This window comes from Pollachius pollachius, assembly GCF_949987615.1.
Source record: "Pollachius pollachius genome assembly, chromosome: 5".
Taxonomy (NCBI): domain Eukaryota; kingdom Metazoa; phylum Chordata; class Actinopteri; order Gadiformes; family Gadidae; genus Pollachius; species Pollachius pollachius.
This window is the reverse complement of record NC_136938.1, coordinates 15,647,490-15,669,101: the sequence shown is the minus strand read 5'-3', so window position 1 is coordinate 15,669,101 and position 21,612 is coordinate 15,647,490. Positions and strand designations below refer to the sequence as shown.

General features: G+C 42.3%; 1 protein-coding gene across 1 annotated transcript in view; it reads left to right on the top strand.

Annotated features, from left to right (window-relative positions):
• Positions 1-21,612, top strand: part of adamts7 (a disintegrin-like and metallopeptidase (reprolysin type) with thrombospondin type 1 motif, 7) — a gene marked incomplete at its 3' end in the record, with an annotated part of 100,288 nt that overhangs the window by 74,922 nt on the left and 3,754 nt on the right. Inside the window, 5 exon segments of the mRNA XM_079736330.1 lie at positions 13,688-13,814; positions 15,826-16,039; positions 16,424-18,220; positions 18,684-18,836; positions 19,592-19,765. Coding sequence (XP_079592456.1) covers positions 13,688-13,814; positions 15,826-16,039; positions 16,424-18,220; positions 18,684-18,836; positions 19,592-19,765 — 2,465 coding nt within the window.

Below are 21,612 nucleotides of genomic sequence, written 5' to 3'. Positions count from 1 at the left end.
ACTATATATAATATCTATGTATTTATCTATGTAACTGTATAATCTGCTCAACACTCTCTTACTAGTCTCTACTCTCAAGGGTCTCAATGCGGCTTTGGGCCTTGTCTCCCCAACGTGACGTCATGCAATGCATTCTGGGGGAAATGAGAATCAATAGCAAACCGCTAAAAAGTACCTACGTTTTCGTATTACATTCCGTTTTGTGATACCTAACAACATTAAATACAATAAATAACAGTTTAAATCTTTATTACCAACAAGCAAATTGCACAAATTTGTTGGAAAATAAACCCTGCAACACAGCCTTTAATACTCCTGCTTGCTCACTCGTCTGTACTAAAGGAGCGACGGAGTAGAGGCACTGATGTCGGAAACAGTTGCTTCCACTGATGCACATATGAGCCATTACTTCACATAAATGAAACACATTTGTAAACTTTCATGTAATCTTCATTTTGCAAATAGTAGCAAAGTTCATGCTAATTAAAATAGATAGCGTAAGCTAACATGTTAACTGTAAAACCTGGTATCACGCGATTTCGTGCTCGTGCTCATGAAAATTAAACGATTGGTTCGTGTCCAAGAGTACGATTGACCGACGTCTTCTGTGCTACACAGAAAGAAATGTAAACCCATGCATTTATAATGGGAGCGTTTCTCTGACTTTTTCGTGCTACACAGAGCAACATTTAAACCAATGCATTTCAATCTGGAGATTTTCTTAGACTTCAGAAAAGGGGGCGGGGCGGGGGTTACACTGCACCCTCTACGTCAAAACAACGATCCAATTTTTCAGATTCAGTTATCGTACATATCAATATGGCCTTGTTCACGACCTATGGTCATAATTTATTTCTCTGTAATATGCATGCATATATCCTGTATTTAATGCATGGAGATATTATACGAACACAATATTCTCAACAATCCCCGAACATATTGATTCTAGATCCCTGTGATAGGAGCGGGATGCTGTGATGAGGATCATTAATGTACACAATGTAAGCAAAGGTCATTTTGCAAACAAGTCTGAGTTCTGTGTAAAGTTTAATTTACACAAACCTAGATGAGGATTTATCACCTTAATTGTGTGCTTCCGTCATTTACTAATTTAAAGATAAATTATTTAGCCGGCGTTTGCGTTAAACAGTAGCTGTAATAAACTTGTTTTTTGTCTGTATTGACATTTCTGTCAACAAGCACCCCTCCCCTCTCCCCATATTGATATGGAGAATAGTTGCCACACCCCAGTGGTGGTCGTGTCATATATATGAAAGAGGGCATTCAATATATACTACGATGATCATTTCGGAGGCTGAAGCCCTAAAGGAAGTGATGCAATGAGCAGGTGACTTCTTAGTCAAGGACAGTAACAAGTAAGCTATAGACCTGGGGTCAAAGAGGGTCCCAAGGGACATACACGATTCTCATTTTTGGGGTTCAAGCCCTACAAGAAATGACTCACAAAGCCTCAGCAAATGCTCTCGTTTTACCTCACCCAGTGGCTCGCTTGCAAGATTTTGAACTGTTCTTCCAAGACTTTCAACATTAGCCATCCAACATGCATATCTGAGATTCACGCGTTCTTTCCTAATGCCAAAAAGTTATTAGCTAAATGCACATTAACTTATTTTTATCTTATAAGGGGCTTGGTGCCGGCTCGTTTTGACCTTTTGACTCCAGACTTGAAAATACTATCAGAAGTGTTGCCTGCACCCTGGTTGAAGGTTAAATGTTACATGTGCTTCAATGGAGCATTTGATGATCCTGTGACACACAAAATGTAAGAACATACTAGACGTCATCTCACACACTAAATAATCTGGTTCATTTTTAGAAATAAACCAACTATTAATCTGGTTCCCTATTTCTTATTCGTATACATATGCAGCTTGCCATGATCATTGCACTCAATAACAAAAATAGTCAATATTAGGTTTGGGTAAATTAAAAAAAAAAGAAAATTTACAAATCTAATATTCAACGTATATGTCAATGTATTAAGTTTATCTTAAATATTTTCAACATCGCCAAATTCAACATGCCAAATTCAATGTATGAAACTCAATGTATGAAATTTAGTATGAACATCCGGGGACCCAAGGAAGAGCAATCGATGCTAGATCGCGGTCAAGCAAGGAGAGCAAACGGGAATAAGAGGGTCAGTCGCTGGATACCCGACTCTGATGCGGGAAGGCATGTGTAAAGCCATAGCCATGTCTAACGCCAACGGCTTCTACACCGACCCACCGAAAAGTGTGGCGCTGTTGCACATTTTCTGCAACATGCACGAGTTGGAAGCGTAGACAGACATGAAGTCGTTCATGTGCGGAAACATGCACAAGCTTAAATCGTAACATTTCTATCGTCATCTATCACTGGGAATGGGTGGGCAATAGCACGTTGAGTGGCTGAAGCAGAACGGTTGATATGCCTCTGTGGTGGCATAACGAGAGCGCAACGAGCGTGCAGAACCGAGTATTGCGCACTGAGTGGCATGATACAGATATGAGGTTGACAAATTAAGGTTGCTGTCGGACACTTTTTCCTGAGGCACGCTGTGCTTCCACACGATCTACAGGCTGCTGCCGCTTCACTGCGCTCTCATTCAACGGATCGACCAAAATTGCTGCCCTAATAAATGGGGCTCTTAACCCTTTACAATTACCCTTAAGCTGCATGCAAATCCACCCAAGTCACTGCAATCACACTTCACTTATAGGCATTAAAAACTGTGTGCATTCCATTATAACATAGAGCTGCGCTTAATAAATACATTTGATTTGATTAGCATTTTACAGACCCATACAATGGATAGAGTGTTCAGAACGTTCCACCACCGTTGCTTCTTTCCCCATAAAAAGTCACTGGTCAGTGTTTGATTAAGTTGATTTACCTTTATGCATTTCCTATTATAGGCTACTGTGTAAAATGCTGTTGAGAATTAACGTTTGTGTCAAGAAAGAAAGACCCATCATCACAGCCGTTGCCGTTGGACATAGCTTAAACCTGCTTTGCACATGCCTTCCCACATCAGATTCGGGTAACCAACGACTGACGCTCTTAATCCCGCTCGCTCTCCTTGCTTGATCGCGATCCAGCCTCTAAGATTGATTGCTCTTCCTTGGGTCCCCGTATGTTAACACTGAATTTCATACACTGAATTTTGCAGCTGAATTTGGCATGTTGAATTTCGGGACGTTGAAAATATTTAAATTCAATTTTATACACTGAAATTTGCATCTGAATTTTTGCATATTGAAATTTTAAACATTGAATATTCGTTTTTTCATTTGTGAACATGAAAAATAACGGTGAAAATGATTTGTTGAAAATTGAAAGAGTTATTGTCCAGAGGCAAAAAAAATTAGAAACGTTATTTGATCGATGCATAAAATATTCTTGAAATTCAATGGCTTTTTATTTTCAAAATCTGATGAGACCGATATAATTTCATATATATGTTATATTGTGTTCATATAACATGTAAATGTATTAAATACAGAATATATGTGTGCATGTTATATAAAATGAAATAATGGCCATAGGTCGTACACAACTGTGTACGACACTATGGGGAGGGGGGGTCTTTAGCAGCCGCCATAGCAACCTTGAAAGTCACATTACGTGAAATCAGGCCCATTGAAAGAATAGGCCAAAAAAACATTGGCATGTCACATGTTAGAGCCGTTATTGTAACACTACAACGTTTTCCGTTGTGTACCAACATTGTTATACTTCCTTCTGGTGTGAGACTTAGTTTAAGGGATGTGGTTAGTTTTAATATTTTACGGAGTCCTCTGCTGCAGAAATCAGAAAAATGAAATTGCTGTTTCGACGGTGCACTGCGCAGGTCAGAAGTCAGAAAAAAACACCTGACTGAAGTGCATTGGTGTAGATGTCGTTCTGTGTAGCACGAAGAAGTCTAAGAAACGCTCCCATTCAAAGTGCATGCGCTTACATTTCGTTCTGTGTAGCACGAAAAAAGTGGGACAATCGCTCTCTGGGACACGATTCAAGAGATAGATTTTCGTGAGCATGAGCCCGAAATCAAGTGATACCGGGATGAACTGTGACAGGCCTGGTCGTCACTGACTGTGACTTGTTGGGGTTGACCTCCTTTACGTCACGGGTTACAAGACGTCTCAATGAAGTCGGTTCACAAGGTTCAAAAGAGTTAAAAAAAACGTTTCCATCGTGCTTCTCATTCATTATAGATTAGGGTGGTTGGCTGCTGACAGTTCTTACCGTTAAATAGGAACCTCCTTGAGCATAGAAAGGTTATAACCCTGGAAAATGATAAGCTAATTAGTGTGGCAATCCTGGAACGAGTACATTATAAAAGGAGAAAATAACCCACAAATATTATATATATTAAATGGTTATCTCCCATCGCTGAAATGCCTCTTGCCTTCTTTATTTTGTTGAAGGTGCTCTCTTGCTGATCCATGCTGCATCTGTTTTCCCAAGAAGCAGATGGGGCTAATGGTAAACATGCTTGGAAAGACAATGAAGTCCTTAGCAGAACTGAGCAAAATAAGGCACAATGATTAAGCTTTTGACTGACAAGATGGTGATGAAGTAAGATGTATTACTTGAACTAACTGAGGAGAGGGAGAATCCTCAGATGACTACTTATCTCCATGTGCTGTCCCTAGGTCCCCTACAGGGTGAATAAACAGGTTCTATAATAATAAAAAGAGGAATCTAGCTATAATAAAAAGAGGAATATCATAATATAATATGATTTGGCTGGTACAAATCACTGTTTATTGTTAAACATATTCCAACTATAATGAGTGTCTACGCGACGAGCAGAGTGAAGGCTTCAGGTTGCGCTGAAAGCCCTGCTGCTACCCAGACAGTGGTATAGTGAATTCCGGCTCTGCTAGGGGCTCCAAGGCACATCTGTCACAATCTCCCAGAACCTGACATGACATGAAAAAAGCGCAGCTTTCACCTACAGTCACAAGAAAGAAATTTTCATTATAAGTTCACTTGTGGAATTCTACGTTTCTATTAGCCTCACATACTAGCCGCACATGATGCGAAAGTGGATTCCTGGAGACACAATTAAATTATTTTTTTAAACTACTTTACATTCTAATATCGTGTCGGTTATTCACAAGCATCCAAGTTGTGAGGAATGTGTCCTAATGAAAGCCCCACTGGTACTGTGTTGACACGCTGTTAAACAAACTTTGACATTCATTTGTGTACTGTAAATTTATATAAACAGGGACAATGTACAAAGTGAATTATGTTTCGCTTTATTGGTTTTATACATGTTTTTACATGAGCTCACCATTAAAAACATCCCCATTGATATAACCTAACCATGGATAAGCTTGTAGTAACCAATACAACATTTGTAAGTAGTTAAAAAGATAAAGGTAATTCGGTCCCCTGCGATCCGCTGTGAAAACATAATGGGACCCTGTCGCGTAAAAATGGTCAGACAGACCACAGCAGCACAAAAGGCAACGATATGGCACTAATCACTTATGACAAGCAATTATTCCATACCTCCACCCTAGAATGACCAAAACTAAATGGAAAATGTCACTGTATCTGTCCACAATGTAGATGCAGTCAGTTCCAATGATTTACGTTTCTATTGCAAAGCAAAGCAGCCCAAAGATTTAGCTAAAGTTTTCTATTAGGCAAATTAGGCACAACTAAATTGGTAAGCTACAAATTAGAAATCGCTCATTTGAAGCTTTTTTTATGTTGTGTTGTGTGAAAGTTATGCAGCAGTCAATTCCCACACTCCCTCTAGCTGAATCCCTAGCCGTTTCAGTATCATCAGATGCTGTGGCCACCACCGAAGCGGCGGGGTTAATGTTAGGGGCTGCACCGGGTAATAGTCTCACACGCTTCAGGGTTCGAAATCCCGCCTTGAACTATTTCATATCCCCACGGATATAATCGTCCTGCCAAAAATGAGCCCCACACACAACCATGTTGGTCCCCACTGATGCAACGTTGAAGACATGTCGTGCAATTGTGCATAACGTTTTCTTTATTTATTTTTTTTAACTCTGTTCCCTTGATGAGGAGAGTTATGGCAACCTGTGCAAGCACAGTATTTCACAATCCTTTTTATTATTTGTTTTATCCAAATTCAGCCTATAATGTTTGTACATATACAGTACAAACATCTAGTCTAACTATATATGGGTTAAGTATGTTGTTCATATAGCCTAGTTTTAATATTCTAAATATTTTAATATTTTCTGGTTATACCTGAACCAAACTCCTCGTGGAAAACATACACCATGTTAGTTGGTGTTAAAACCCTCTTCGTCGATTGGATTGGTGGAAGTGGATTGTCAATGGTCAGATACAGCTCTTGTCATAACGTTAATTAAAATATAAATAAAAGCTACATGGTCTACTTATAATATTATAACTTAATAATTGTATATGTATACATAATAGTTTCATATTGAATTAATTAAATATTAAACCATTGCATTTCAATCGGGAGATTTTTTTCGACTTCAGAAGGGGGCGCGGGATGCTCAGTGCACGCTCTAGTTAGGGATCGTCAAAACAACATTCAGATTTATCAGATTTTTGCAACTAACCACGCCTCTTACACCCAGTCTCACACCAGAATGTAGTACCTACGTTGGTCCACAGCGGAAAACGCAGTAGTTTTACAATAACGGCTCTAAACATGTGACATGCCTTTGTTTTATTTGGCCTATTCTTTTCAATTGGCCTGCATCCACGTCACTTGGCTGTCATGGTGACGGTTGCTATGGTGGTTGCAATCAACGACAGTTGATATGGTGGTTGCCATCGACCACCCCCATATCTTTCTATGTTCCGCAGTTTAGACATAACCATAAGTAACTTTTGCAATCAACGTGACTTTTTTTTATCACTGTTTGGTGGCTAGTTACGTCACTCTGAGAGATGCACATGGACAGATTTGGTAGTCACACAGCCTATAACCTATTCGTTAAAGCAAAACACCAAATTCATTGATTTAACAAGGCAGGGTTATTTGAAAAAAATCATTAAGTTATCATGTGTGAGAGGTCATTCCTCCCCTGAGTGTGTATTGACTATTTCTGGTGATTGAATTGCTCATTGCAAGCTTCCTATTTATGTCTAGTGTACCCCTACTGTCCACAAGCACCCCCCCCTCCCCATATGGATATGGTGAATGGTTGCCGTGCCCCAGTGGTGGTAGTGTCATATCTATTAAAGAGGGCATTCAAATATACCACAATGATCAATTAGGAGGCTGAAGCCCTAAAGGAAGTGATGCAATAGGTGACTTTTGAGTCAAGGACAGTAACAAGTTAGCTATAGACTTGGGGTCTCTTTTATATCAAAGAGGGTCTCAAAGGACGCATACGATTATCAACTTTGGGGCTCCAGCCCTATACGAAATTTCAGCAAGAGCTCCATCTCGTTGCACCTCACCCAGCGGCTCGCTTGCAAGATTTTGGCATGAAGTTCTTTCCAGACCTAGCCATCGGACATGCATATCTGAGAGTCAGGCCTCTCTTTAATAATGACAAAAAATTGATTGAAAAATATACATGAACTTTTTGTTATCTCATGGGCCGTAGTGCCGGTTCCTTTTGAACCTTTTGACCTTTTGAACCCAGACTTCAAGAACGTGTCCACAGGCAAGCTGTGTCTACACACCTTAAGGCACAAATTTACACCTCCATCCCACAAAAAATGGAGACTTGAAGCTAATCTGTCTTATGCACATTTACTCTACTGTTGGAGGTCACGCCCCTTTTCCCGTCTGTTTTGAGATTAGCTAGAAATGCCAAAATGTATCACACGTTTCCTGGGGTCCCGAGAACAGCATATCTGATATTTGGAGTTCCAGCCTTTAGAGAAAAACAGTTTTCAATAATAGACAGTGTATCTGAATGTGGTGGAAAGACAGTTTTTGACATGGAAGGTGCTACCGCCCTGAAACTTGACTACCTTATATTAGGGCCTGAGCGACTGCCTTTTCCTTCCAACTAACTAAACTTAGCACAAAAAGTAAGGAAATTTTTGTTTGGTTGATTATATCTCTGTGGTAACAATGCTTTGGCAATAAATCTTATACCGTTGGAAAGCCTGTATAGTTCCCTTTCAAATGGTGCCCCGTTATTAAGGAACATCCACTTGTGGGATGAGCAGCAGAGCTGAGTATGTGGGTTGCGCCCATGAAAAATTTGCCAAATCTTCTCTGCCAATACCAAACAGCTTATTCTGCCATTGACTCGTTTGGTGTTAAGTGGATTGGATGATTGAAGTTTGAAGAAGCAAGACATATTTGCAATTAAACAATTAATTCATTTCACAAACAGGAGCCTCAGTAGTGTGTGGAAGAACCACACACAGCCACAACAGCCTGGCACCTCCTCCTAATGCTGGTCACCAGCCTGGTCACACACTGCTGTGGGATGGCATCCCATTCTTCAACCAGCATTTGTCGTAAGTCAGCCAATGTGGTTGTGTTGGTCACTCTGGCACGAACAGCACGCCCAAGCTGATCCCACAAGTTTTCAATGGGGTTGCGGTCAGGACTGCTAGCATCCTCTCCACCCCCACATTCTGGAGGTAGTCTCTGACAAACCCCGCCCTGTGGGGACGAGCGTTGTCATTTTGGAGGATAGAGTTCGGTCCCAGACTGTGGAGATATGGGCTTGCCACTGGTTGCAGAATCTCATCTCTACATCTCTCTGCATTGAGATTGCCTCCAATGATGACAAGCCTCATTTTTCCAGTGAGGGAGACGCCACCCCACACCATCACACTGCCTCCAACAAAAGATGTTATTCTATCACTGCAGCAATCAGCATAGCGTTCTCTGCGTCTTCGCCACACTTTGACCCTATGATCCAACTGCCGTAGGCAGAATCTGGACTCATCACTGAACATAATGTTCCTCCACCTGTTCAGGTTCCAGTGCACGGGTTGCCGACACCAGCGCAAACGGGCCTGACGGTGAAGGGCAGTCATGGCAGGACTCCTGGCAGCCCTATGAGACCGGAGATTCGCTGCATTTAGTCTGTTCCGGATTGTCTGGGCAGAGAGCCGTCGGTCATATCGTCCTGCAAACCTTGACTGCAAATCTGTAGAAGACTGAGTGCTGACAGGGTGATGAAACGTTCTTCTTGAGGTGTCGTCTTCTTGGGACGCCCACTTTGCGGCCTGTCTTTGACATCCCACTTTATATGGAACTTGGCCTTCAGTTTGGAGAGGGTACTAGGGCTCACTCCAAATGATGCCGCAACTTGGTTTTGCAGAACACCAGCTTGAAGTTGCCCCTTGAGGTACCAGAAGCTCAAAACAAGTGTCAATAGCAACAGCAAAATAACCTGTTTGGCAATGGCAGAAAACATTTGGCAAATTTTTCATGGGCACAACCCACATACTCAGCGCTGCTGCTCATCCCACAAATGCATGTTCCTTACAAATGGGGCACCATTTGAAAGGGAACTAAACAGGCTTTCCAACGGTATAAGATTTATTGCCAAAAAGCATTGTTACCACAGAGAAATAATCTACCAAACACAAATTTCCTTACTTTTTGTAAGTTTATTTACGCAAAAATGCCATCATTCATTTATTTACAAAAAAAAACGGTTACATATCAACCAGCAACGAAGTTGGAGTGGCCTACCCACATAAATAATTGTAATACACCAACATTGTTAACTGTCATGCATAGCTAAACAAGCAAATGAAAAAATAATTACCAACGCAACTGAAATATTTATTACACTATTAACAATAATATAAAATGATACCGTAATGCACCACTTCTTTGTCTTTTGATCTTTTGAATAAATTGATCAATATATAGTGAATTGCAATGATCGCAAGCAGAGGAACGTGAGAGTTATTGAGCAGCAGCTGAACCAGTCTAAAAATACCTTCATCACTAAAACACTTTTATTGAAAAAAAGTCACCACAGTGACTAAAAACCATAAACGTCATTCATGTTAAGGGAAAGGAAAAACCTCGGACACGAGAAGTTAGCGGAGCAGTGCACTAGGCCCTCTCGGATGCCGGGCCGAAACAACATTTGTTTCACTACGACTCCTTTCAGCTGCCCACCCCTCCTTCTCCAGCAAAATATAATTACAGAAAACGGCTAATAAAACGCTTGAGGTGGCGTTTTGAAAAGAGAAAACTTACATTTTTTAGTACATGGTATAAAGATAATTATGAGCCTTTGTTTGATATCCAGACATTTTTTGCGGAGACACATTCCTGCTCCCCACTTGTATTGGATGAACGAGGATATCTACTTCTGGGCCCCTTGAAGTAGATATCCACAGCCAGCCCGTCCTGGTCCACAGCCCGCTAAAACGACTGCAATACCAGGCTTGGCCGCTGAGCACTGGTGGATTGCGGAAATATGCACTGTTCCTGGGGGCTTGTAATCAAGGCTCAACTGCAGTGAGCCACTCCCACAGTTACTATGACAACCAGTTACCCACCAGGTTAACATTACCCAACTGTAGGATCGTGACACTATATAAAAATATAAATAAAGCATATATTAATATAAATATAATTAATATATATTTATATCTATATATATTCTGATAAACACTCCCATTCAAAATGCAAGGACTTACGTTTTGTTTAGTCCAGAACGAAAATAGTCTGAGAAATGCTCCTATTCAAAATGCATTGGTTTACATTTCGTTCTGTGTACAAGAAAAACTGTCAGACAATTGTGCTCTTGGACACGATTCATTAGATTCAGTTTCTGAGGAGGTCTGCTGCCAAAATTGGAGTATCCATAATACACGGCATAACCCTTTGTTGCATTTGTGGTTTGACATATACATAAATAGAGGGTGCAGTGTTCCATCTGCGCACATCCCTTCTGAAGTCGTAGAAAAACTCCCAATTGAAATGCTTTAGTTAGAATTTTGTCTGTGTAGCACAAAATAAGTGGGACAATCGTGTTCTGGGACACGATTCAATAGATTAATTTCCGTGAGCATGAGCACGATACAGAGGTTGCACTGCACTAATCTGCGCACACCCCTTATGGAGCCTCTCTCTCTCTCTCCCTCTGTATCTCTGTCTCTCTCTCTCTCGTTTCGTTTAGTCCAGAACGAAAATAGTCAGAGAACAATCCCATTCAAAATGCATTGGTTTACATTTCATTCTGTGTAGCATGAAAATTTTGTTTCAGTTTTTGTGGAGGTCTCCCTCTCTCTTTCTCTGTCTCTCTGTCACTCTCTCGTTTAGTTTAGTGTAGCACAAAAATTGTCGGAGAAACGCTCCCAATAAATGGATGGGTTTACATTTCGTTCTGTGTAGCAGAATTAGGGTTAGTGTTAGGTGTAGCTCCCTCCAGTTAACAGGCATGGACTCAAGGTGTTCTTGTTTACGGGCATTTATTAGCTGAATCTTGTCATCCTCGATGCCATCAAACATGCTGTGAGAACTAAATAAAAGCATAGAAATCATACATGAGTTTCATAAATAAGAATATTATCACAGAGAATAGCACATGCTAATTACACATTAAAAGAACTATGCAAACTTCATTGGCCGCGTTAACTCCAGGGAGTGAACAAGGAAACACGGAGGCAACTTCGCTCCTGTGTGTCTCTTGGTGAACTAACAAATGTAATGACGTTACCACTTCTCAATCTCAACGAGCGGCAATTGGCTCGGCATGCGCTGCATGCTCCGATGCTGGTGCTACAGCAATAAAACGTCTGCACCTCAGAACAATAGTTCCGCTACACATTACCTAAACAGGTCAGCTTGTAAACATATTTCAAAATGGAAGAAATGCAGATAAATATATAATGATATATTTAAATGTGGTTTCATTCTTATTTTATGAAACTTAAAATTATTCAAATAAACCAAAATTATGCAACTGTTTCTGCTGGCAGCTACATTAGGGTAACCCTTGAAATGCTTTGTTTTGAATTTCGGTCTGTGTAGCACGAAAAAAGTCGGGCAATCGTGCTCTGGGACACGATTCAATAGATTAACGTTTGTGAGCATGAGCACGAAATCGCGTGATACCGGCTTGGATTGATGTATGCGAGCAGCAAAAATACTTTGAAGCGCAAATATATTTGTTATACAATGTCCTTTGGCGTGAACAATTGCAGTACAAATAAATACATAAAGAATATAGAAATATAGAAAATATAGAATAGAATGGAACCCCAATGAAAAACGCATATAGAATGTAAAATATAGAAAATACTTAAAGAATGCAAGAAAAGTATTTAGAACGGATAAAGAATACAATGGCAAACAAAGAACATCCACATCGTTTTTATTTTCCTCCAAAACCACAGTAGCGTCATTGAACCAGTGTTAGTCAAGCTACTTAGAAAGTGTTGTAAGCCTAGCAGCCAGTGACTCCACATGAAATGAAGGGTCTCTACACTGAAGATGCCCCCAGGGAAATGTTGCAAGCCAAGCTACAGCAACATGGAAAAAGTGTTTTACTGCATCAAAGCTATATCAAATATATAGTTATATATATAACATCTTTCTAAGTCAATGCTATCACAGTGATCAATAAAACTGATAGGAAGGCAACAAATTTTCAGTTCAATTGTTCACAAAGCAAAAAGCTCTGCTCTCACCACTCCAAAATCAATTTGGCAACAGCAACAAATAATATAAAAAATAATAAAATATATGCTCCAAATAATAACAAAAAGTCCTTGGATCTTCTCCTGATCCTCCTAATCCTTACAAGTTGTATTTCAGACGCTGCACAAAAACTCTACTGCGCTTGAGCTGTAGAAATTATTTGGAAATTCCTTCTAAAATGCTTTTTGATTCAGAAAACTCTACCACCACGCTATTGAGAAATGCAGTTAAACTAGTAGTACCGCCAACTGTACTAATGCTACTGCCAAAAGCTAATGCCCAACACTGCAATGTGGAGTCTGGATGAAATAGGGCTTATATTGTCAAACTATTTACCAATTCAATCTTCAAAGCAAAGCAGAGCAAACATTGTTTTTGTTGCTGCAGAAGACCCATTTATATTTGATTCATGATGTAGTCTGCAGTCCCATATTCCCTGCCGGTCCCCCATTGTTCTCTCATTTGTCTTTGGTCTGGACCACCTGTTGGCCTCTTTCTCATGCTGCCATCGGGTTCCCAGTTTAAACTTCATTCTCATCACCATGTCTGCTGAGGTATAAGTAAGCAGAGAGAGAGGGAGAGGGAGAGGGAGAGAGGTTGAGAGGTTCACCGACATCCTGCTGTTGCTGTACTGTGTTGCTCTGTTAGAATCTATTGACGCTGCACAATGTATGGCAGCCACAGAGAGTCCGCCACAGAGAGATCCAAATGGTCCGTTTTAACGCTCATTAATCTTCCCTAACAGCAAAACGACTGTGTTCCAATGCCTGCCTTCAACCTAAGTCAAGAACAGCATCCTATATACATCTCTGTCTATCTAGTTGTGTGTCTCAATATATTTTTATATCTATCGATATATATATATATATATATATATATATATATATATATAATGCACAATTGCAGTTCATTCAATTGCAACAATGGGATCTTGTAGTGCTAACCCTAATTTATTTTCCATGAATTGTACTGTAATACAATCACCCCATTGGTTAAAAGAAAGTTAATACTGTCTCTTTAATCGTTTGGTACTCTCCTTTACAATTGTGTGCGTGCGTGTTTCAGGTGTCCAGCGGCAGATCGTCCATTGTGTGGAGAGGACCTCAGGGATAGTGGAGGAGCACTTCTGTGACGCCATCATCCGGCCGGATGATGAACAGACCAGATGTCAAAAAGAACAGTGCCCCCCTACGTGAGTTACCCTTGCCCGCAAAGAAATAACTTTCATCAACAGAAATGCCCCCACCTGTAGTACTTGAAATCACAAAACACCCCAACATAAAATGTGTGTATGTGTGCGTGTGTCTGTGTGTGTGTGTGTGTGTGTGTGTGTGTGTGTGTGTGTGTGAGACGCTCGAAAAAAGATTTGATTATGTCCTTGAATGATATCTCATTGTCTTCTTGTATATAGATCATCACGATAACTTCATCATTTCCTACCCCTCTGTTTTGCTGGCAGGGAAGAATAATGTGCAGCGTTTTGATGGACAATGTTTTTCGGCATGTTTCTGGTTTCAGGTAGCATTAAAGGTCCCATGGCATGCTACTTTATGGATGCTTATATATAGGTGTTAGTGGGCCCATAATACAATATTTGAAGACATTCAAGAAATTCAGCCTTGGTGCAGAATTACAGCCACTATGAGCCAGTCCCACAATGAGCTTTCCACAAACGTGCAGTTTTTTAGAGGCGGGTTATGTTGGAGGGTGGGGGTGTGGCCCTTGCACCCACGGCACCATGCGCTGGTGTTTGCAGTCGATGTATCGCAATGGCGAGGAGCACACAGCTTTTGGCCGTGTTCTGTAAATATTTTAGAACACTCTGGGTGCTCCGGCGGCAGTCCTGGAGCTCTATATCTCAATAATATCATTATCATAGATATCTATATCATATGATATATATTATCACGGCTAAAAGCTGTGTGAGCCTCGAGACGATATTATGAATCTCAAACGACTGCCTCAGGTTCTCCGACGTCTCTGGTTCTTCCACTTCCACATCAATCTGAAGTAGACTGAACCGCGACATGGAGGAGAAAGGGATTGCTGCCCGTGATTGTTGACCGCGATTGTCTCCCGCCGGGAGACCTGCTGCCAAGGCACCACCACCCTGCGGCAGCGGTGCCTCGCGGCAGTGGGCAGCGAGCCTCCGGCAGGAAACAATCGCGGTCAACAATCACGGGCAGCAATCCCTTTCTCCTCCATGTCGCGGTTCATGTACTCAGGTACTACAATTCCTTCTCAACCGTTGCTGAGATAACCCCCACTGCGAGTCTCGTTGTGAAAATACCAGAGACGTCAGAGAACCCGACGTGCTATGCGCCAAAACACCAAAAGCAGAACGGTTATCCAAATAAGTGTACAAGTGTACAACACTTGCGTTACAGTGTGTGTATTCAAACGCACACACATGTGCCGCTCGCACGGTCGTAGCTCATTGGGCAAGGGAGAGAAAGGCGAGGTAACATGTCCCCGGAAAACGACACATGGGGAAAATTCCAAATCGGCGCATCTGAGCTTTGTTTTTTCAAAGGCAGAGCAGGATACATAGTGCTCGTTTTACACTAACGCCATTTCTAGCTACTGGGGGAACAAAGGCAGGCTAGGGGAACTCATATTAATGATAGGGACCTTTAATAGATTCTAACAGAGCAATAGAGAACAGCAGTAAAAGGATGCCCCCTTGGTTTGTGCCAGAATAAGGATCTCCTGTGAACTCTCACCCATCTCCCTCTTTGCCAATTTTCTGACATCTCTCATCTCTCTCTCTATATATATCACTCTCTGTTCCTCTCTCCTGTCTTGCTCACTATATCTCCATCTCTAGCGATCTTTATCCCTCCATCTCTCCCCTTTAGTGCCTCTCTTCCTCTTTATCCTGCTCACTCTCTTTCTCAACCTCTCTCCTTCTCTCTCTTCCCTTTCTCTCTTTCTCAACCTCTCTCTCATGCTCTCTCTCCCTCTCTGCCCCTTCTCTCTATCCCTCCCCCTTCTCTCCTTCCTCTCTCAACCATTCTCCCTTGTCCCATCCCTCCCTCATCCCTCTCTCCTCTCCCCCCTCTCTCTTTCTCCTGCCCTCTTTCCTTCTCTCTCCACCTCTCTCTCTCTCTCTCTCTCTCTCTCTCTCTCTCTCTCTCTCTCTCTCTCTCTCTCTCTCTCTCTATGTGATTCAGTGAATATCTGTTTCTCTCCCCGACGCGTAGCTGGTGGGCTGGGGAGTGGCAGAAGTGTTCGTCAAGCTGCGGGCTGTCAGGCTTGACTAAACGCACAGTGCTCTGCATCCAAGCAGTGGATTTGGAAGAACGCCAAGCGCTGCAGCACACTGAGTGCAAACACATGGCAAAGCCTGAGTCTGTATCCTCCTGCAACACACACATCCCCTGCCCGGCAGACTGGATCTCAGGCAGCTGGGCAGACGTAAGGCCAAATTAAGTTACCTCTGCTGCCGTATCACTTAGTTCCCCTGGTGGGGGTTTGTTCCAACTCTAGAAATGAGGAAGTGTATGTGAGGAAAATGGAATAATTTGAGTTAATTGTCGCCCTTCGTAGCTCATCTCACTCATCGCTTGTAATCAGGACATGTCAAACTCTACTCGCTGAATAATTTTCTTATTTATTTATATTCTCTTCTGTTAAAGGTAAACTGAAAATAATCAATCCAGCCTACTTATTGCTCGTCTTCATTATTCTGTCTGCATTATTTCATTTTATGAGAGAAGGATTCAATTTAAAGGATGCTATTTTCAGCACTGCCTTTGCTCATCGCCTTATGATATGATGTTTCTCTTGTTGCGTTTCCAGTGTTCGCTGACGTGTGGCACAGGTGTGCGCCAACGTAACGTGACCTGTTCCTGGAACACGGGTGTGGCCTGTGATTCACACAGGAGACCCCCCGTCACCTCTTCCTGCCACGTCCGGGACTGTCAATTCGTTGCCGACAACTTTGGGAGAGAAGACGACTGGTCCGGGAGTGGATGGACAAGCAATCAGGCGGTAAACGAGATCAACTCCATACCTGAAGTTGACCCTAGTGCACCAAAGCAAACACCGAGCACCCGAGCTCAGCCCAGGGCCAACAATGAGCTGAACAACGTGATCGAGGCGGAGTTCCCGCCGCGCCATCACGTCGATAAGGGCAACCAACCCATCGAGAAAAACCTTAAAGTCGACGATTTCTACTATGACTATAATTTTATTAATTTCCACGAGGACCTGGCGTATGATGTTGTTGACACTGAGAACAGTGTAACGGAGGAGCGGGAGAGTTTACCCATTCAGCAGGAACACGTGCCGGAACCCACAACAGAGGGAAACCTTGCAAGGAGGCAACCGGCAACAACTACCTCAGCCGCTACTATTGAAACAACAAAGGGTCACACGGGAAACATTAAAGAGAAGCAAAGCGACACACCTGAAAAGATTTCACTAGAATTGGAAAACATAGTCTTTCCTGAGGATGACTACTTCTTGCCAGTCTCTACGATGACTGCAAGGCCGCCAGTGCCGCTATCTCCAACCAGGCATCCATATTCACAGAAAGAGTGGAAAGTAAGGCCAGTCAGGCCCGAAGATCCGAGCACCTTACCTGGATTCGGCGTGAACAAGCAGGAGCCTGCACAGTCGGAGACACCGGAGGAGGAAGTGATATGGGGAAAAGGGGGTCTTAATGCGGAGGAGGATGGGAACACGCCAGGGACGTTGAAACCGCTAACTGCCAATCAAGCTTATATGGATGGATCCCTGGCCAGTGCTGAGCAGATTGAGGATGCTGATTACTTTGAACATCAATCATCTGACAAAAGTACCGTTGATCAATCACAGGTTGCGAATGCCAACACAGAGCCACCGTTACCTTCACCGTCTGAAGAAAGTGTTCGATTTCAAACGGAAAGCTCACCAGCTTCTCCAGTGGGACCAGATAAGGTCGCCGCAGAAATCCCCACAGCTGCTCGTCGCTCGTTTGATTTGTCAGCACCTTTCCCGACTGCCGTTATGTCGCAGTATACAGACTATGAAAAATGTCTGCGGGAGTCAAACGCCACGGGCCAGGCAAATCCCAGGCTCACCAACTGTTCCTTTAAGGTCACTGCGTACCCTTCCTCTCAGGAGTCTGTTACGGCTCATTCAATCTCAGGCCACCAGGAGACCTCTGCCGACACCTTACCAGTTATTGAAACGCCCTTACCACCAAATGGAGGCCCTCTGCTTCCGGCACTGTCCAAGCTAACACATTCTACCTGGCCAGGATCCACAGAGGAACTGCAAACCCGGCCTACATTGATTGAAAGAACCGAGCCAGACGGGAGCCCTCTTCTCACCCACCTTGATCCGTCCTCCTCATACGGTGATGACAATGAGATGAATGTACCTCTGGAGATACCGAGGGGCAAAAGTGAAATCAAACCTCCAGAGATCACCCCAGCCACCTCTGTTTCAGTCACCCAGGCAGAAACAATGACCCTGCCGTCCTGGGGACCTGCTGGGTCCTCTCTGTCCAACCTTCCATCAGGGTCCATTCCGGGGCCCACAATGCTCCCAACGCCGGCCTCCAACCTGGCCACCGCAGCTTCCTACTGGGTCGTCGGCAACTGGAGCTCAGTAAGTTCCACCCCTACTCCACGGCATTCCACACATATCTGTGGTCGAGGCGCGGACTAATCAGAGTGGTCCTATTCTTTATTGTTTCCCTAGTTCCCTATTTGCATTTACGATGGCAACAGACTTGGCCCGATAAATATATATTCTGTTGTGAAATTTAAGTAGACACATATATATGTATATATATATATATATACACACACACACACACACACACACACACACACACACACACACACACACACACACACACACACATATGAAAATTTGACATTTTGTCATCAATCGTGATAAGACCCTGAGATGTTCGGAGTAAAGGTCATGGGTGACTCCAAGTGTCATTCCCTAAGCATATATTAGTCCCGATGCTTGATGTTTTACGACTTGTATCTTGGAGTCTTTGTTCGTTTTTATGCTGGATGCATGAAGGGTATGCCCATGTGTTCCCCTGGCTCTCTGCTAGTGCTCCACCAGTTGTGGCCTTGGGGCTATCTGGAGACGACTGGCCTGCAGCACGGGTATAGACTTGGATTGTGACCCAGCCAAGAGGCCAGCACCCGCCAGGCGTTGCTACCTGCGCCCCTGCTCTGCCTGGAAGACAGGGGAATGGAGCAAGGTCAGTTGTTTTTGGCCTCTTTGGCACAGATCGAAGTGTCAGAATCTGGAAGCTTTTGTTGCACATATGTCAAGTTTCCATCCAGGTGCACACATTAAACAGGACAGCCAACAACAACAGGAAATAAGGTGCTAGATAAATATATACTCATCCATCTATTTTACTCATTTCTTTGCATATGTTTTCTTTTACTTATCTATTATTTTATTTTATTGTATGACAATGTTTATATGTGAAGCACTTTGAGTCTGCCTTGTGTATGAAAAGTGCTATATAAATAAAGTTGCCTTGCCTATATATTTTTGTGTATATAAGATAAACACAAAACAAATGAGACCATAAAAGGGCTCTGTAAGGTGCAGCAATTTAAAAGTGATTTTAGTGCACAACAGTAAAACTACAACTGCGAAGGATCTAGGAGTGGCTGTTCAGCAGCTCCTTCCCATGTTCGACTCTTTCAACCAAAATAACTATTAACTGCGCCTTACAGACTTATTTTATATTCAAGATGCTGTTCCTGGCTTAGGTTGAAGGCAGGCATTGAAACACTAAAGATGTTTTGCTTGTAGGGTAGGAAAATTGGAAAATTATTCAAGGTTGTCTTATTGATTTTCTTCCCGGTAAAAACGTTTTGATTAAAAAACCTCAGAACAAGGGCCATTGTAAGATGACATTAACAAATGGACTTGGGTTCAGTTGTGGTGGAACCCCATTCTGCCTTTACGATGTATCCTAAAATGTCTCATGAACCCCAGTGCTCTAAGAGCTGTGGAGGAGGCGTGACCCTCCGAGAGGTCCAGTGTTTCGACATGCGCGACCCCAGGCCTCTCCGGCCATTCCACTGCCAGGCCATCTCCCAAAGGCCCCGCGCACACATGCCCTGTAATGTGCAGCCATGCCTGGAATGGTACACCTCGTCCTGGGGCCAGGTGAGTCAGCACTGCCTGCACGGCGTATGAGCAGTAAATAGCATTTTGGATGGTAGGCCCAAATCCCTAGAGTCATATCCTGCTCTGAGCTGCATGTGAAGAAATGAAGAAGGAAAAGGTCATGGTAGTCCATGTGCTTTACTTCACTGCAATAGCAATCAAAGAAATCCAAGCAAAACTATTTGAATAGCAGGTTTAAGGTAAAGGGAACTCACAGAAGACCAGTATACATTTTCTTTTAATATATTTTGTTTGCGCTTTTTTGACCTTTCAATTGATTAAACCGAGAGTCATCCGCTGACATCTTATCTTGTGCGTAGTGTCGCACAAGGCAACCGAGATGGTGGGCAGGAGTGTGTTGCCATGTGTTAACGGGACTTCTTCCCCACAACCAGCATGCGTCCCTGCCAGGGTCCTTGCTCCTTTCTTCTTGAAAATGACAACTATTGCTGACCATCTGTAAAGCTCTTAGATATTAAAGTCACTAGTTTAGAAGAAAATGTTAGTTTGAATGTGTATTTGATTGTTAACATAAATATCTATGCCATTTTTTTTATTGATGGCCACATCTGAGAGAGGGTTAAGCTTTGCAGACACTTACACACAGCTCATTTTGATGTGTTTAGCTTATTTGACCTGTAGTATAATTCCACTTCTATAATGCGCAGACACAACGCCAGTACAAAAAAAATAGTATCTCAAAGCTGCCGTTACCATGAGCATAACCCCCCCCCCGCCTGCTCCATATGAAGGGCTAAAGTAACAAATACACAACGATTCTTATTTTAAAGGGATTATAAAGTAATTGAAACATATTTATGATTATTACATTTCTACCAAGTCTGTTCTGCTAGATGGCACTAAATTCTACACACTGCACCATTAAGGAGTGTTGATACACATCTGATTTCAATTCTGACATCCAAGGTTGTCGTGTGAGTGAGGGTGAGTGAGGTCGAGTGCATAGATGGGTGTTTTATTTGTAACTAAAATGTGATTTAAGAGCAAGATTTCTTCAAACTGAAGGTCTTATATTCCGGAGTGTTTCTCTGTTTCTCTGTTTGTTATGTTGGGTATGTGGGAAATAATAACCAATCGGTGAGGATTAAGTTTGTAGTCTTGCTGCGACTAAAAGGCAATAAGGATATACATTGGGCATAAATCTTCTCACATTCAAATGTGGCTGAATGAATAACCTTCATTCAGCATTCAGGGGAAAGCGTTGAAATGCATTGTTATCATTGATATTTATTTGTCAAACTACATATGAGAGGTTTGGTTAAGATTACAAGAAGTTACGATTTTTCTTTTTTAAAGATATTCAGTTTGCTTTTTGTGATATTTTTATTCTGCTGTTGCACTGGCAACAGCGAGATGCACTGGCTGTTGGTGACACATCCAGCTGGAGTGCTTTATACAAAGCACAAGCATTGAAGTTAGGCCAGGGCATATTTTCAAACGAGATCCGACTACCACGCCTCCCTGTTGGAAGTGTCATGACTTGTTAAGACCCAACACAATGCTCATAGACCTTTTTCAAAGAGGTATCATCATAGGATAAACACACATTCATAACACTAATTATGTGACTGCTACTTTTATGTACCACGGCATGGTCGTAAACTAAACTAGGGAAGATAAGTCTATGTCTACTTGAGAAATATTGCCAAACTAAGGCTGTTTATTACAAAACAGGATGCGTAGATACAATTTGCATTACTAGCAAGTTTGACAATTGTATGCCCTCTTCATTTGTTGATAGTAACCTTCAGATGATTTAGAACTCTACTGCAAGACTTTGAACAAGTTCGGGAAAAGAGCACATTACTCATGTTTAAGGCTCCTGC